This window comes from Aristolochia californica, unplaced genomic scaffold, assembly GCF_029961685.1.
Source record: "Aristolochia californica isolate CCGP_79_NKW_82.1479 unplaced genomic scaffold, dmAriCali1.0.hap1 SCAF_6, whole genome shotgun sequence".
Classification (NCBI taxonomy): domain Eukaryota; kingdom Viridiplantae; phylum Streptophyta; class Magnoliopsida; order Piperales; family Aristolochiaceae; genus Aristolochia; species Aristolochia californica.
The window spans coordinates 43,646,578-43,661,907 of record NW_027182257.1 but is presented as its reverse complement, the minus strand read 5'-3'; the positions used below and the strand labels follow the sequence as shown (position 1 = coordinate 43,661,907).

The 15,330-nt window shown below is 41.0% G+C and overlaps 4 protein-coding genes across 4 annotated transcripts; 3 read left to right on the top strand and 1 right to left on the bottom strand.

Moving 5' to 3' along the window:
- The first annotated feature begins 971 nt into the window (after positions 1-971).
- LOC137935483 (putative pectinesterase/pectinesterase inhibitor 28) lies at positions 972-2,813 on the top strand. The gene is made up of 2 exons (XM_068780130.1): positions 972-2,010; positions 2,113-2,813. Exons 1-2 carry the CDS (start codon positions 972-974, stop codon positions 2,811-2,813), a joined length of 1,740 nt encoding a protein of 579 aa, XP_068636231.1.
- Positions 2,814-3,546: 733 nt separating this feature from the next.
- Positions 3,547-6,364, top strand: LOC137934212 ((S)-coclaurine N-methyltransferase-like). Its single transcript, XM_068778487.1, has 8 exons — positions 3,547-3,823; positions 4,087-4,195; positions 4,342-4,566; positions 4,654-4,753; positions 5,233-5,343; positions 5,536-5,625; positions 5,785-5,843; positions 5,948-6,364. Exons 1-8 carry the CDS (start codon positions 3,646-3,648, stop codon positions 6,141-6,143), a joined length of 1,068 nt encoding a protein of 355 aa, XP_068634588.1. The 5' UTR covers positions 3,547-3,645; the 3' UTR covers positions 6,144-6,364.
- Positions 6,365-7,057: 693 nt separating this feature from the next.
- Positions 7,058-12,196, top strand: LOC137934722 (pyruvate kinase isozyme A, chloroplastic-like). Its single transcript, XM_068779226.1, has 6 exons — positions 7,058-7,734; positions 8,876-8,966; positions 9,042-9,235; positions 9,887-10,002; positions 10,790-11,268; positions 11,602-12,196. The coding sequence occupies exons 1-6, from the start codon at positions 7,207-7,209 to the stop codon at positions 11,901-11,903; spliced, it is 1,710 nt and encodes a 569-aa protein (XP_068635327.1). The 5' UTR covers positions 7,058-7,206; the 3' UTR covers positions 11,904-12,196.
- A 729-nt stretch (positions 12,197-12,925) lies between these two features.
- On the bottom strand, positions 12,926-14,689 carry LOC137934299 (probable histone H2A variant 3). The gene is made up of 3 exons (XM_068778583.1): positions 14,633-14,689; positions 14,140-14,258; positions 12,926-13,413 (listed from the first exon to the last, which is right to left on the bottom strand). Exons 2-3 carry the CDS (start codon positions 14,242-14,244, stop codon positions 13,117-13,119), a joined length of 402 nt encoding a protein of 133 aa, XP_068634684.1. The 5' UTR covers positions 14,245-14,258; positions 14,633-14,689; the 3' UTR covers positions 12,926-13,116.
- Positions 14,690-15,330: the final 641 nt, after the last annotated feature.

The window sequence follows — 15,330 nt, the reverse complement described above, 5'->3', positions numbered from 1 at the left end:
CCCTATTTGGCAAGAAAAATCTTAATAAATGAAACACATAATTTTCATAACATGTCAAAGGAACTCATGTAAAACGTCTGTTTTTTCTCTTTCTAATGTCGATCGGGGTGGGCATTGGATCAAGTTTCACAAGGAGTACACTCGATGAGGTGAAGAAAAAAAACTCAGGTTGGAGATGGGTCGGGTTTACTAGAATGTGATACACTTGAGGGTATGGTGATCAGGTCGGAGTTGGGTTTGACATTTCAGTTTTTGGAATGAGGTTCATGATCAAGGATCAAATTGAAATCTTACCTCAACTCTAAATTTCACTACATAAAAAGGACAAATAAGATGATAGTTATCATAAGTTTTTAATATTCTTAATAAAAGTAATAATTTTGTTAGGAAGATAATAGAAAATTAGACATGGCAGTTGGAATATTGATTTCCAAGATTTCGAACGAAGAAGGAGATCCAACGATCAACTTTTTGTCTTTATTTATTTTAGAATTTGGGTCAAAATTGCAGTCGGTCGTTGTTTAAGCCAAATCAACACTAGTCTTCCCCTATTTTAGAAACTTATTTCAACAATTCTATTACAGGGAAACCAAACAAAAAACAGAATCGATATCCATTTTTGGTGGCTGTCCTCCATGTTCGCTCTTCCTCTTTCACCTCTTCTTTGTTCAATGGCTGTCCTCCATGCTCGCACTACCACTTCATCTCTTCTCGGTTCAGTGGTTCTCCTCCATGCTCGCTCTCTCCTGTTGTTTCTCGTTCCTGTTTTGGTTCTGCCTCTTCTATTTTATAAGCATGGGCAAATCATTCTTCCTCCCAGCAGAAAAGGAGCTTCTGCTCTTTTGGTTATCTCTTTCTTCTACAGCTCTCTTGCCTTTCAATAAATTCTTTCAAGGCCAAGAGAGGTCTAGAAGATATACAATTATCTGCTGATATCCCAGATTAAAACAGAAAAAAAAAAAAGTGAAAGAATGCCAGGTGGATATGGGAAGATGAACGGGCAAAATGAAGGGGATGGGAAGAAGAAGATCGTCATTGCGGGGCTCACCTCGCTCGTGCTCGTCGCCATGGTGGTGGCTGTCACGGTCAGTGCCAACCACCACCAAGGCGGCCCAAGTCCCGACTCCGGTACAGGAGGTGGGGAAGGAGAGGTCCACACCTCGGTGAAGGCCATCAAGGCCATCTGCCAGCCAACTGATTACAAGCAAACCTGCGAGAACAGTCTATCCGGTGCTGCTGGAAATACGACCGATCCCAAGGAGCTCGTCAAGTTGGCCTTCAAAGTGACCCTGGACGAGGTGAAGAAGGTCCTCAAGAACTCTACCTTGCTCAAGAACGCGCAGAGTGACCCCTTGACCAAGGAAGCCTTGAAGAACTGCGAGGAGCTCATGGGGTACGCCATCGATGACATCAAGACCTCCCTCGGCCAACTCGGTGCCTTCGACATATCCAAGCTCGACGACGCGATAGAGGACGTGAAGATATGGCTCAGTGCTGTTGTCACCTACCAGGAGACTTGCTTGGACGGTTTCGAGGGCGCGGATAGCGAAACAGGCAAAAAGATGAAGAAGCTCATGGAGGCCGCTTCAGAGCTCACCAGCAACATCCTCGCCATGGTCACCGAACTCTCGTCGATCGTCTCCGGCTTGGACCTGCAGTCTCTCCTTCACCGTCGCCTCCTCGAGTCGTCAGACATTCCTGAGTGGATTTCGGAGACCGGTCGGCGTCTCCTAGCCGCCGATGACATCACCGCTTTAACCCCCAATGTAGTGGTTGCTAAAGACGGGTCCGGCAAGTTCAAGACCATCAACGAAGCTGTCGCTACAATTCCACTCAAGAGCAACGATACCTTTGTCATCTACGTCAAGGAAGGTGTTTATAAGGAATTGGTGGTCATTGACAAAACCATGTGGAACGTGGTGATGATCGGAGATGGGCCAGACAAGACCAAGGTCACCGGAAGCCTCAACTTCATCGATGGAACCCCCACGTTCAAGACTGCAACTTTTGGTATGTTATCTTAATTTATGATTCTTCATCCCCGCTGTTGATAGCTCTCTCGATCGACTACTTATCTTGAAACTGACTTTCGACGGCCGGGAATTTTCGCAGCTGCCATTGGTGAAGGTTTCATGGCGAAGGACATGGGATTCGAGAACACCGCAGGAGCGGCGAAACACCAAGCCGTGGCCCTCCGCGTCCAATCTGACAGATCCGTCTTCTACAACTGTCGGATGGATGCTTACCAGGACACCCTCTACTTCCACACCAAACGCCAATTCTACCGCGATTGCACCATCTCTGGCACTGTTGATTTCATGTTTGGAAACGCGGCGGTCGTCTTCCAGAACTGCATCCTTGTAGCAAGGAAGCCGCTGGACAACCAGCAGAACATCATCACAGCCCAAGGGAGGAAGGACAAGAGAGAACCCACCGGGATGATCCTTCACAACTGCACCATCGTCGCCGAGCCCGAGTACCTCCCTCTCAAGAGCAAGATCCCCACCTACTTGGGCCGGCCATGGAAGCAATACTCCCGCACTTTCTACATGCAATCCGACTTAGGAGACTTTGTGCATCCGGATGGGTGGCTGCCATGGGGAGGAGACTTCGGTCTCAACACCTGCTTCTACGTCGAGTATGATAACAGAGGGCCTGCAGCTGTTACAACACAAAGAGTCAAATGGCGGGGCATCAAGACCCTCACCCCAGATCGCGCTCAACGCTTCACTGTCAGGTCATTCATCAGAGGACAACAATGGCTTCCCAAGTATGGGGTTCCCTTCACTCCCGACCTCTACCCCGCCCTTTAAACAATTTTCTATCGCTGTATAAGTATTTCGGGTTTTGTAATTTATCTCCAATGTCTTATGTAAGTGTTGGAAAGCAATAAGATTACGGATTACGCCGAGACGGGTTCTAGAAAACATGCCAAGCAAAGAAACTTGCAGGCATCTTCCTCTCTGCCAGGATGTTGTCTCTCCATTGCTGTTCTAATATTCCCGATGAACCAGGGAAACCAAGTACTCCCTGTTCCTCATGCATCTTCAAGTGTTTTACAAATTGAGCGATTGTTGTGAATATTAAGGACAGCTGAAAGTCGGAAAAAACGGAAGAAGGTATAATTACATGATTAAAAATTTGGGTGTGATTATATGATTGTCGGAATATAAAGGTTAAAGAAAGTTAGAATAAAAAATTGAAGAGGACGTAATAAAACTGTAAAAAGCCAAAATACAATTTATGGGAATCGTCTACGAGAAGCATCGATTGGGTGTAGTGTATGGAGTCCTGATGACGATATGACGAGCGAACAAATTGTTCAGTCGGGTCGTCGCTCTGTTTTGCTGCCCAAATTTTTTGGCATCGGCGATCGTCCCAACTCTATAGTTTTTTAAAGAAATAATTTTTTAATAGCCGCCTCTATAATAACCAGTCAACGCTGCCTACCGCCGTCTCCGAATACAGTCCACGTGCAAGCATGAGTCCTGATCACGAGCGAACAAATTTTTCAGTCGGATCGCCCCTCCGGTGCTGCTGTATAAAACAACCGTCTGTGTGTGGATCACTCCATTTGGAGACATTCCCCCTTGCTCAACTTGAACTGATTATCCAGAAATTTTCTTCTTTTTTTTCTCTTTCTCCATGGGCCAGAATGGGGAAACGCTCAACAAGCAGGAGTTGCTCAAGCGATTGGAAAAAGGGTCTGTCCCAGATGAGGAAATTCGGAGGCTGATGAGGATTCATCTCGAAAGGCGTCTTCGGTGGGGTTACAAACCCACCTACGAGGAACAAACGCAACAAGTCATTCAGTTTGCCAAGTGTAAGATTCTATCTTTTGTGTAAATGCCGCAGCTCTTTCGCTCTAATCTTGTTTTTTATCAGTATCTCGCACGTTGTTCTGAAATCACAGCTCCAAGGGTAGGAATGCGGAAATGGAGGGACTAAAAAACGATAGACGACATTAATGATTCTCTAGTACTAAAATTTTAACACTGATTTTGGAGTTTGGATTACTTTTATTATGTTTTGTTTTGCTTAATACATTAACGTTTTAAACTATATTGCCTCTCATTCCCCTGACAGATCTTCGGAAGTTGAGTATTGCCACTGAAACAAATACTCTGGATTCACAAATGTATGAAGTGCCCATTTCATTTCTTCAGATAATGTTTGGCAAAACAGTGAAGGGAAGGTACAGTCCTGTTTTCCATTTACATAATCTAATCGAATAGCAGAGGAAGGTTCAATATGCTAACTGTGCTTTCGGGTCCATTTATAGTTTTCTTTTTTCTTTCTTCTTTCGAGGTTAAACTAACTCTTTTTAGCGAATATATGCAGCTGTTGTTATTTTAAAGATGATTCTATGACTCTGAATGAGGCAGAGATTGCAATGCTTGATCTGTACTGCGAAAGAGCCCAAGTGAAAGATGGTCAGAGGGTGCTTGACCTTGGATGCGGGCAGGGGGCCCTTACTCTGCACATAGCTCAAAAGTATAGAAATTGCCATGTTTCTGCTGTTACAAACTCAATCTCACAAAAGGAATATATTGAAGAGCAGTGCAAGTAAGTCAAGTTACTCTGTCAATTAGCTTCTGTATTCTTTTGATTTTTCATGACTTACTCGGAAGGAACTGTCTTTTGGTGTTCCAGGAATCTAAAACTATCAAATGTTGAGGTCATATTGGAAGACATAACCGTACTTCAAATGGAGGCATCTTTTGATAGGATACTTGTCATTGAATTGTTTGAGGTATGTTAGTGGTAACAATCCATATAAGTTAATGTCATTGAATTCTTTGTTGGAAAAAGACTTCTAATCTGCTACTTATTTGAAATGAACTAGACCCAACTTTAATATGTGTGAAAAATTGAGTTCATCAAAACCTGGATTGGGTTGGCCAAGTCAAGTCAGCTCAAACCGAGCCCAGGGCTAGACTTGGGGCAGGTCGATGGTGACTCACCCAAAACAGAAGGGGGAAGTCCAACCCTCCAACCCCACCTAGACCCATGAAAAGACTCGGCAGGGTCAACCCTGCAGGTCAGAAAACCATGACCAACACAGGGGATTTAGGATTCCATTATTATTTGAAAAAAGGCTTCTAACTTCAGTTAATCATTCAGAATGGACATGGACTTAACTTTTACAATCTAAACGTTAATTTTTTAGATAGGATCATATAATATCGGCATGCTTAATTCACTTTATGCTTGTTTATATACTTGCTATAGCATATGAAGAACTACGATCTTCTTCTTCGATTGATATCTCAATGGATGACCCCCTCCGGCCTTCTTTTTGTGGAGCATGTAGGCCACAAAACCTTTGCTTATCAATATGAGGTACACTTCTGAACCTGGTTTAATAGATTATGAACAAGCATTTCAAGCTCTCTTCCTCCTTTTCTAAAATCAAATATATCAGGAAATAGCCAATGGATGCAGTATAAGCTCAACTATAGAATCTTCACTCATTTACCTCATCATTATTGCTATTCTATTTAATTGATTTTTCCGCCTTTGAACTCGTTGTAGCCTCTTGATGAAGATGACTGGTTCACGGAATATATTTTTCCATCGGGGACGATGATTTCTCCATCAGCCTCTTTCTTTCTGTATTTCCAGGTGAGAACAGATACACCTTGACTGTTAACACTCAAGTAACTATACTTGCCTTACTGGTGGTCTTCAGTCTAGATTTTCTAAAACAACAAAAAGATTTTATTTTTTTCATCATTGCCATTAGGGATAAAATGATAGACAACCGGTTATTCTGCATTACAGGATCATCTTTCTGTTATAGACCATTGGACTTTGAGTGGGAAGCATTATTCACGTACAGGGTACGAATGACGATCTTCCTTTTTTGTGTTTTTTTTTTTCAATTTTTATTTTATCTCTTGAGTGGCCAAATACGATGAGGAATTTAATTTTCAAAATCTTGCAGTGAAGAGTGGTTGAAAAGAGTGGATGCCAAAGAAGATACTGTGAAAGAACTAATGGAGTCATTCTCTGGCAGCAAGGAAGAAGCAGTGAAATGGTTCAATTACTGGCGGGGCTTTTGCATTTCTACTAGCGAGTTATTTGGCTATCAAAATGGAGAAGAATGGATGATTTCCCACACCCTTTTCAAGAAAAAATGAGAAAGTTATTGATTAATAATAATTTGTGCTTTTGTAGTAGCAGTAATAGAATAAAACAAATTTGCACTTGGTTCAAGCTGCAGGAACTAGTGTGGCCTCTATATTAAACCTTTGATGAAGATTGAAGAGAGAATACTTTTATGGATGAGAGAATTTTCTTAAATATGCTTACTCTTACTAGCCTATTGTAGGCATGAAAAATATGCAGTTATGATCATAAGATGATCGCGTTTAAAGTGTGAGACCATTGTCGATGGTTTAGATTTGTTGAAGAACAGGTATGAAAGAGTTATACATGACGCTCAAAGTAAAAGATCTCACGGAACTAGGAGGAGGCTTCATAGAAGACTGATTATAAACGGAGATTGATTGTACTCAAATTACAATAAGTCATTGAATTATTTCTCTGTTTCAGAAATTCAACAAGATTGTATATAAGAAGGAAGATGAACTAAATATTATAATAAGTTTGGTATCACTCTAATATTATTTCAAAATTTTAAATTTTAAGTTTTAAAAGAACAATGTTAGTAAAAATGGGGTTAGATTACTTATTCATGTCTATGATACCAAACTGCTGGAGTTACGAGGTGGGTGTGCTACTGTGGAGCCGTCTAGTCGGAAATGATTGAGCTCCTGCCTCCTCGTATGTCACCGAACATCATCACCATCCAACGTAGTCCTTTTCTATGCATAACCGGAAGTTCGAATTCGAATGTTAGTAAGAATGGGGGTACATTACTTGTTCATCTCTATGATACCAAACTGCTGGAGTTACGAGGTGGCGTAGCTCCTGCCTCCTCGTATATCGCCGAACTTCATATCTAACGTAGTCCTTTTCTATGCATAATCGGAAGTTCGAATTCGAAAGAAGGCCACTTCCGTCATTTCATTGGTTTGTCTTGTTATCTCATGGCGACAACATCGAAGCTGAATCTCTTGAAACTCCCTTTGTAAGCCCCGTCGGCCACTACTGCGCTGCTTCTCTTTCCCACAGCTTTTCTATAAAACCATTCCAGCAGTCTCGAACTTTGCTTCAGAATCTTTGTTACTTTTCGGGAAAATGGCGCAATGTCTCCATTTTACACTCCCTTTATCTCATATATCCTCCCGTTCTGTCTCTAAGCTTTCCTCCTTCAAAACCTCCGTCTCTCCCTCCCTTCGCCGTTACCCGATTTCACTCCGGAAACCCATCTCGGCCGTCCAGTCGGATCTTGGGTCTCCCTCCTCAAGGGTTCTTATTTCCGGAAATGGGTCTCCTCCGGCGGAAGCCCCGGCTATCGAGGTCGACGCTGTCACTGAGGCAGAGCTTAAGGAGAACGGATTCCGCAGCACACGGCGTACCAAGCTCGTCTGCACTATTGGACCCGCCACCTGCGGCTTTGAGCAGCTGGAGGTCCTCGCCGTCGGCGGTATGAACGTCGCTAGGATCAATATGTGCCATGGAACCCGCGAGTGGCACCGGATGGTGATTAATCATGTGAGGAGGTTGAATGAGGAAAAGGGATTTGCTGTCGCGATTATGATGGATACTGAAGGGAGCGAGATTCACATGGGAGATCTTGGAGGCGCCGCTTCTGCGAAAGCCGAGGTACTTCGGATATTTCTTCAGAGATCTTTATACAGTAACAAGTAGTGAGCCTCATCTGAAAATTTTGGTTTTTTTTCTTACTGACGTGCCAATTTAGGAACTTTCCCTATTAATTTGTTGATAGAAAAGTGTTTCCTTTCTTCAAAAAGAAAAAGCATCTCCAACTTTTTACTTAAACTTACGACTCCCATTCTCCCCAATTTTTGGTACAAAGGAGAGAGTTTCCTCTTTCATTTCACTTCCTCTTGAATTACTCTACTTCGTTTGCTGGAGCATTTGTTGGTTACTTCTTGAGATCTGCAGTGCATCAATTGGAAATGTATTGTATTTATGCAGTTGATCCAACTTAAATGACACAGAGATCTCCAGTAATAACTTATTGAGACTTTGATCATATCGACTATGCATCAGAAACAATATTCTAAACTAGTAAGGAAGGCTTATGGCATAGAAGCTAAAAAATACTCATCTCCAAAGTGAGTCTCCCTTATACAAGGATTCTCATATTCCTTGTTTGCTATAAAATTAATAACCAACATTGTTACCAGTACCGGTTCTCCAGGTGGAGAGGTCTTTCCATGGCATCAAGGAAGTTGTGCCACTGGGATAAAGAGAATCTGTTATTACATCCTTTCAGTTGTGGCAACAAAATATAATAGATTTTTTTTTGTAAAATACGAGTCGATGATGCAGATGATGGCAGCCTATTGGACTATGATACTAGGATTAACCACAAGTTAATAAAACTATATATAGAAAGGCACAATGAATAATCTTGAGTGTTGGGCTTTCAGTAATGCACAGTATTGATTGAATTTGCAACCTTGTATATAAGTATTGGAATTTGTAGATGGTTATATGAAAGTTAAAAATTCTCTTTGGTAGGGATAGAAATTTAGTTGGAATGTCTGTGAAAATCATTTCGTAATTTTCTCTTCTTCTGTCCTATACAGTTTCAAAGGAAAGTTTCTTCCTCTATCATGATGGTCCAACAAAATAATAGAGAGTTTTTTTTACCTTTTACTTGTAGTTAACAAGAATTATTATGCTATCATGACAATTGGCATTCTGCTTGCACTTGCTTTATACATGTATAAAGCTCTTCACCTGGCTCTACGTGTGACGTTTTGTACATTTTCAGGATGGCGAGATATGGACTTTTAGTGTCAGGGCTTTTGATTCACCACGTCCAGACCACACTATTATTGTGAATTATGATGGTTTTGCTGAAGGTTGCTAACTTAACCCTTAAATCTGTTGCTGACGACTATGTTAAGAATTCTAAAATATGAAATTTTTTAATTCAGATGTGAAAGTGGGTGACGAACTCCTGGTGGATGGAGGGATGGTAAGATTTGAGGTGATAGAAAAGATTGGTCCTGATGTTAAGTGCCGCTGTACTGATCCCGGGTTGCTACTGCCAAGGGCTAACCTGACTTTCTGGAGGAATGGAAGTTTGGTGCGAGAGCAGAATGCCATGCTTCCCACGATATCCTCAAAGGTATGCCCATCTTTAGAATCCATATGGAGATTTTGTTTCTGAAAAGTGCATTGATATGATGGTCCTAAAATCTTCTTGGCAATGATCATTCAAAAACAAAATATATACATTTATATATATATATATATATATATATATATATATATATATATATATATATATATATATATATATATATATATATATATATATTGTAAAAGATTGAATGTTTTACGTTATTGAATATTTCTTCCTAGACAAGATGTTGGAGGTTCTATCCTTTTTCATCAATAACAAGTTGTGACTTGAAAATAAAGGAAAAAAGAAACCAAAACCATGTTCAAGTAGGCAATGGATTTGAGAAGATATCTAATTGTCCCATTTTTAGAGATTTCATAAAATTCCCTGCTAAAATAAATTATAGAGCAAGAATCCTTATAAATGGACTACTATCTTTCCAACTGTTGTCATTTCCAACTCCTAGTCAACAGTTCTTTATGCTTGGACGGCCCACAATCCCTCTTTATGGTCAATGTATTTTGAGTAAGTTGGTTTACGCAAACTTTGATTCATATAAAGTTGATAACTCAAGCTCTTTCCAAAAAATATCTCAAGCTTCATACAATACTCATTATGGCTTTCTTTGTTTCTTATACTCGTGGAACTTTGCAGGACTGGCTGGACATTGACTTTGGTATTGCAGAGGGAGTAGATTTCATTGCAATTTCATTTGTCAAGTCAGCGGAAGTGATTAATCATCTCAAAAGTTATATCGCCGCAAGATCTCGGTTTGTCAGATCATTCTAGTCCTATTTATAATTTCATTTAGTTGAACCTGCTCCAGTTCTGGTCTAATATGTAATTTTCGTGAAGATAGTTCAGATATAAAATTTTCAATCCCAATCAAGCTAGCTGAACCTACCATCACTACTCTTAAGGACAATTACAATTTTACCTTCTAGTATAAGAAATGTCAAATGGAGAGATCTATAGAGATATACATGTTAGTAAGTCATTCCTGGGAAGATGGTCTCTGCATCATTATTATATTCTTTTAAAGATTGTTTAGAAATAAGTGCTAGAAATAAAATAACAACAAAACAAACGCCAAAAATGTTGTTATTACTGTTAATGGAAGTAAACTGCTCCAGCAAGTCAGTCAGAGGAGGTGATTGAAGCAGCCTTAAAGTTCAAGCTTACGCGACAACTTCTTTGTCCTGAGACTGGAATGCAAAAGGGCAGATAGGACTTGTTCGACAACTCAAACTGCTAGTTACCTGGGAATTTTTTTTTTTTTCACTTATTTGCTTTCAGAACAGCAATGTGAATTACTTGACACACTGTCTGGCAAACCTGTATCTTCCTTTGGTATACAACATTCATAATCTCATTAGTAGACGCTAAAATTCTTCTTAATTATCGAATTTGTAGTTTCTGTAGGTTCATTTGTTAAGTTCCAGGCAATAAGCTAACTGATGCCAACTTGCTGTGATTTTATTACTATCATTGAGTCTGTTAAAATAGGCTTTGAAACAGCCCCTACCTTCTGCACTTGACAAAAACTTCATTCTACAGAGACATTTCAGTGATTGCAAAGATTGAGAGTGTTGATTCCTTGAAGAACTTGGAAGAGATTATTCTTGCATCCGATGGAGCCATGGTGGCTAGAGGAGATCTCGGTGCTCAAATTCCATTGGAACAAGTTCCTTCTGCGCAGCAAAAGATTGTTCAACTGTGTCGGCAATTGAATAAACCTGTCATTGTCGCATCCCAATTGCTTGAGTCCATGATTGAGTACCCTACACCCACTAGAGCTGAAGTGGCAGATGTCTCTGAGGCGGTAAGGCAGAGATCAGATGCACTGATGCTGTCTGGTGAATCAGCCATGGGTCAGTATCCAGACAAAGCTTTGACAGTGCTCAGAAGTGTCAGTTTAAGGATTGAAAAATGGTGGAGAGAGGAGAAAAGACATGAGACAATGGAGCTCCAAGACATGGCATCTTCTTTTGCAGACAGCATCTCAGAAGAGATCTGCAATTCCGCCGCAAAAATGGGTAAGTTTCGGTTGATTCTTAATGCAAGTGTTTTTCAGAACATGGTAATATTTTGTAAAAGATCTATACTTCTATTGACAAGCAATTTGAAGCTGCATTAGATTATGTCAACCACTGGCTGACTGGCCTTGGGAATTCTGCTTGTGAATGCTAATTCAGTCATTGTCTCCTAAGTGGTTTCAATCTGCATTGGAGCCACCTAACCTAATGAGAACTCAAGAAAGTTTTCATGTTTTGTTTGTTCTCACCTTACCACTGCAAGCATATTTCCTTGGTTCTCATCTGTTGCTCTGTCCTCCTGTTTGTTGATATGATTGTGATATTCCTGTGCAGCTAATAATTTGGGAGTAGATGCCCTGTTCGTGTACACAAAGACAGGACACATGGCCTCTCTTCTATCACGCTGTCGTCCCGACTGCCCAATCTTTGCATTCACAACCACCACTTCTGTAAGAAGGCGTTTGAATCTCCAGTGGGGACTCATACCCTTCCGCTTGAGTTTCACGGACGATATGGAGAGCAACCTCAACCGTACGTTCTCCCTCCTCAAGGCAAGGGGCATGATCCAATCAGGAGACCTTGTAATCGCTGTTTCAGACATGTTGCAATCCATTCAGGTCATAAATGTCCCTTGAATTGCTACCCCGATGCCTATGCCCACTGTTTCAGCATCGATTTATATTCCCATATTGGGGGCGTGCTCTTGTCCTATTTTTCTTTATTGCAGTTTCCGTTTTTTCCAGAAAGGGTATTAGTTTGATTTGAGTAGCACAGACGAAGTCTTGAGATTATTGTAATTTAGTGTTAGAAATTTTTTGCTCTTTAATTTTCTGTAGTTGGTTCAAGACTTTGAAAGTGGCAGGCAAGCGAGATAATAACCATTTATTCCAAGTAGAAGGGAAATGCATCCTTGTTCATCCCATACAAACTGTCGAACACTTTATAACCCTTTGTTGCTCCCCATCTGATTTTGCCTCCGTGTTGCTTTCATAAAACTTATGTTTTACAAGAGCATCGCTGAACTAATATTGCGCCGGCAAAAATCATCGAAGAACCAAAACAGCCAGTTTGTTTATGATCAGATGACACGGAGGAAATCATCGTATGGAACCAGTTTGTAAGCCTAGCACTGTTTGCTGTTGGAGATTTCTCACATTGGCTTTCGCTATACAGGTTCGTCAAGCGATAGTGGATGAGAGAACTAAAGAGCCTAAGACACATCGTGACTCATCAAAGCTCTCCGTAATAATACCTCAAACAGGCAAATCAAGCTCATAGCATCAGATCAAGAACAAGACATCTTCGCAGTTTTCGAGTGCACAGGATACGCTCGCAGTAGCCTATATGCATGAGAAATCAGACATCGTAGCTGATTAACCCATCTCAGCCCACATTATCGGAAACCCAGACTCCCACCCCTGTAGTCAGAATCGACTTCCAAGTTCCAATAAAACGACGATAAAGAATAATCGAAACCAACGGGGAAAGATTTTTCGTCTTCGAATATACAACGCATCTACTGAAGCATCTCCAGAGATCCAAGAGTCGAAACCATGTTTTCAAACTCCACCTGACACCAAATCGTCACACAATGCCGGGATGGCTTACGGTTACTGCCACTCTTTCCACCCAAGCTGCCCCTTGAAGAAAAAACAAAGAACACCCAAGGAGGCCATTTCCATAAGAACTACCTGTTCATTTCAGTCAGAATCCAAAAACTTAAACTTAACAGACTCCACAGTCATCAATCCTACATTTGCAACATAGACATGAATATCCTAAGTCAGATCGATAACACAACATATTGTAAATCTTTTTTAACAAAACACATTAAGGAACTCAGGGTCTTCAATCCTTGGAGGATTTGTTGATGAGGGACTTGTGGATGTGGGGAATGACTCCACCTCCGGCAATAGTACCCTTGATGAGGGTGTCCAGCTCTTCGTCTCCCCTAATGGCAAGCTGAAGATGTCGAGGTGTGATACGCTTCACCTTGAGATCTTTGCTAGCATTACCGGCCAACTCAAGAACCTCGGCAGTAAGGTACTCGAGGATGGCTGCAGAGTATACGGCTGCGGTCGCTCCAACACGCCCATTGGCAGCGATTCTTGACTTCAGATGACGATGAATTCGGCCTACAGGGAACTGGTTTGAAAATAGCACAAAGAACAACAAAAATTAGATGAAAAACATAAAGCTCTCCTCAGTTCCTAATGCTACTGGGCGTTAAGAGCAATAATGTCAATGCCGCAAACTGAACAGACAATTCAGAGAACAAAGAAAACAGGTCAGCTAGAACGAAATGAGAAAATTGGCGGCTCAAGTAACAGCTGATAGAACACGTCAAAAGCTTCAAATACACCTAACCCAACACCCATATGATACAGCAATAACCGATCAGTCCAGAGAATAACCCAGACCTGAGCAAGTAAACGATAGTTGGAAACATTTTAACCCTCTTAATAAAATATAGCAGCAAAGACATTAAATTTAAGGGGAATGCCTCTGCAGAAAATGTATACAATCACAAAATAATAGTAGGTCAGGCAAAAATTAACCTCATGCACATGCAATGTCCGAACACTTTAAAGTTGAACGGGAGGTTCTACCCGTCAAACAGGGGCCGCTTCAAATGAACACAAATGTTCACACTAATTAAAACCATGGTCGAGGCCGGAACCCCCCATTCTCAGGAAAAGGGATTTATGATCTTAACGAGTGTCAAAAAGTTCAAAAAAGGTCAAAAGGAAATTCGGATAAGGATCACAGTCAAAAAAAGCGGGACCCGCTGAGAAGGCTCTTTACTGCAGAAGCTAGGAAGAAGAGCTAAAGAAATCAACAACAGGCACACATAAAGGGACCAAAATGTACCTGGAGCCCCGCTCGAGACGACCTGGAAACAGGCTTCTTCTTATCCTTATCCTTGTTCGCGGTGGTCTTTCCCGCCAAAAGCCCCTTGCCGCCCTTACCCGCCATTCTTTTCTCTCGCTCTACAAACATTGAAAAAAAATATATTTATATATATAAGTCCCACGCCAATTCAAAGCAATCCACACAAAAACTCCCCACAGAGGTACACAAGACAAAGAACACAAACACCACACATACTCAAAACCCAAAACCACTGCACAAAGACAAAAAAATTAAACCCACAAACCGTCTGCCAAAGATCCCGCTCCTCCATCCAGAAAAAAAAAACCCTAAACTCCTCCAAAGAACCTGAACATCAAACTCCAAAAAACCCCAATTCGCGGCGAGGGAGGGGAAAACAAGTGAAACCCATTGGAAACACGCTCCGAATTGGCAGAGATCACGCACCACAACGAAAAAATCAAATTTTCAGAAGAGAGGGTAGGCCACATACCGTTTCTTGTTTTCTACCTTGGAAGCCCGCGAGCGGAAGGCAGAAGACGTGGGAATTTGGTAACATAAGGGACGAAAGAGTCCCCCCCGCATTTATATAGACAAACGCGGTTCGACGAATTGGCGGTTTCCTTTGCGAATAAAGGCTCGGATTTCGAATTTCAGCTATATTACTTAAATACCCCCACTTTGACCAAATTTACTACGAAAATTTGCGAGATACGAGTGTAAATATCGCTGAATCTAGGGAAAAATAATAAAACTGGAGACGGATACTCGTGGATTAAGGGCGAGTTACCGAAACCGCCTTCAATTTGACAAGGTCTGGTCGGGTCCTCGTGACATATTCCACCTTAAGGACCGGCTGACTCGAAAGTGGAAATAGGTAAAAACAAAAAAGACATGAATAATACAATTTACAGCTCTAAATAGAAGATTAGAGGGAGAGAATAGTCCATAGTGCCATGATGTTATTGTACCTTGAGTGGGTAGCTCTAGTAAATTATTGTAAATTCACTCTCTCTAAGAAAAATTAAGGGAAACAAGGTAATATCATATAACTCCTATATGTAAAATCTCTATGTAGCAATATCAAATGCAAAAATAAATAAATAAATAAATAAATAATATAAGTTCAATCTTTCATACATTTTGAAGGCATTATCATAAAATGCCATTAGGTGTTGTATTTTTTAATAT

Excerpts from the sequence above, each read along its gene's own strand:
- LOC137935483 (XM_068780130.1), top strand. The coding sequence starts at position 972 with ATGCCAGGTGGATATGGGAAGATGAACGGGCAAAATGAAGGGGATGGG. Across the intron at positions 2,011-2,112 it reads GTTCAAGACTGCAACTTTTG|CTGCCATTGGTGAAGGTTTC; the intron begins GTATGTTATCTT and ends GAATTTTCGCAG.
- LOC137934212 (XM_068778487.1), top strand. The coding sequence starts at position 3,646 with ATGGGCCAGAATGGGGAAACGCTCAACAAGCAGGAGTTGCTCAAGCGA. Across the intron at positions 5,344-5,535 it reads CCTTTGCTTATCAATATGAG|CCTCTTGATGAAGATGACTG; the intron begins GTACACTTCTGA and ends AACTCGTTGTAG. Across the intron at positions 5,626-5,784 it reads CTTTCTTTCTGTATTTCCAG|GATCATCTTTCTGTTATAGA; the intron begins GTGAGAACAGAT and ends TCTGCATTACAG.
- LOC137934722 (XM_068779226.1), top strand. The coding sequence starts at position 7,207 with ATGGCGCAATGTCTCCATTTTACACTCCCTTTATCTCATATATCCTCC. Across the intron at positions 9,236-9,886 it reads TTCCCACGATATCCTCAAAG|GACTGGCTGGACATTGACTT; the intron begins GTATGCCCATCT and ends GGAACTTTGCAG. Across the intron at positions 10,003-10,789 it reads TATATCGCCGCAAGATCTCG|AGACATTTCAGTGATTGCAA; the intron begins GTTTGTCAGATC and ends TTCATTCTACAG.
- LOC137934299 (XM_068778583.1), bottom strand. The coding sequence starts at position 14,244 with ATGGCGGGTAAGGGCGGCAAGGGGCTTTTGGCGGGAAAGACCACCGCG. Across the intron at positions 13,414-14,139 it reads CGTCTCGAGCGGGGCTCCAG|TTCCCTGTAGGCCGAATTCA; the intron begins GTACATTTTGGT and ends TTTTCAAACCAG.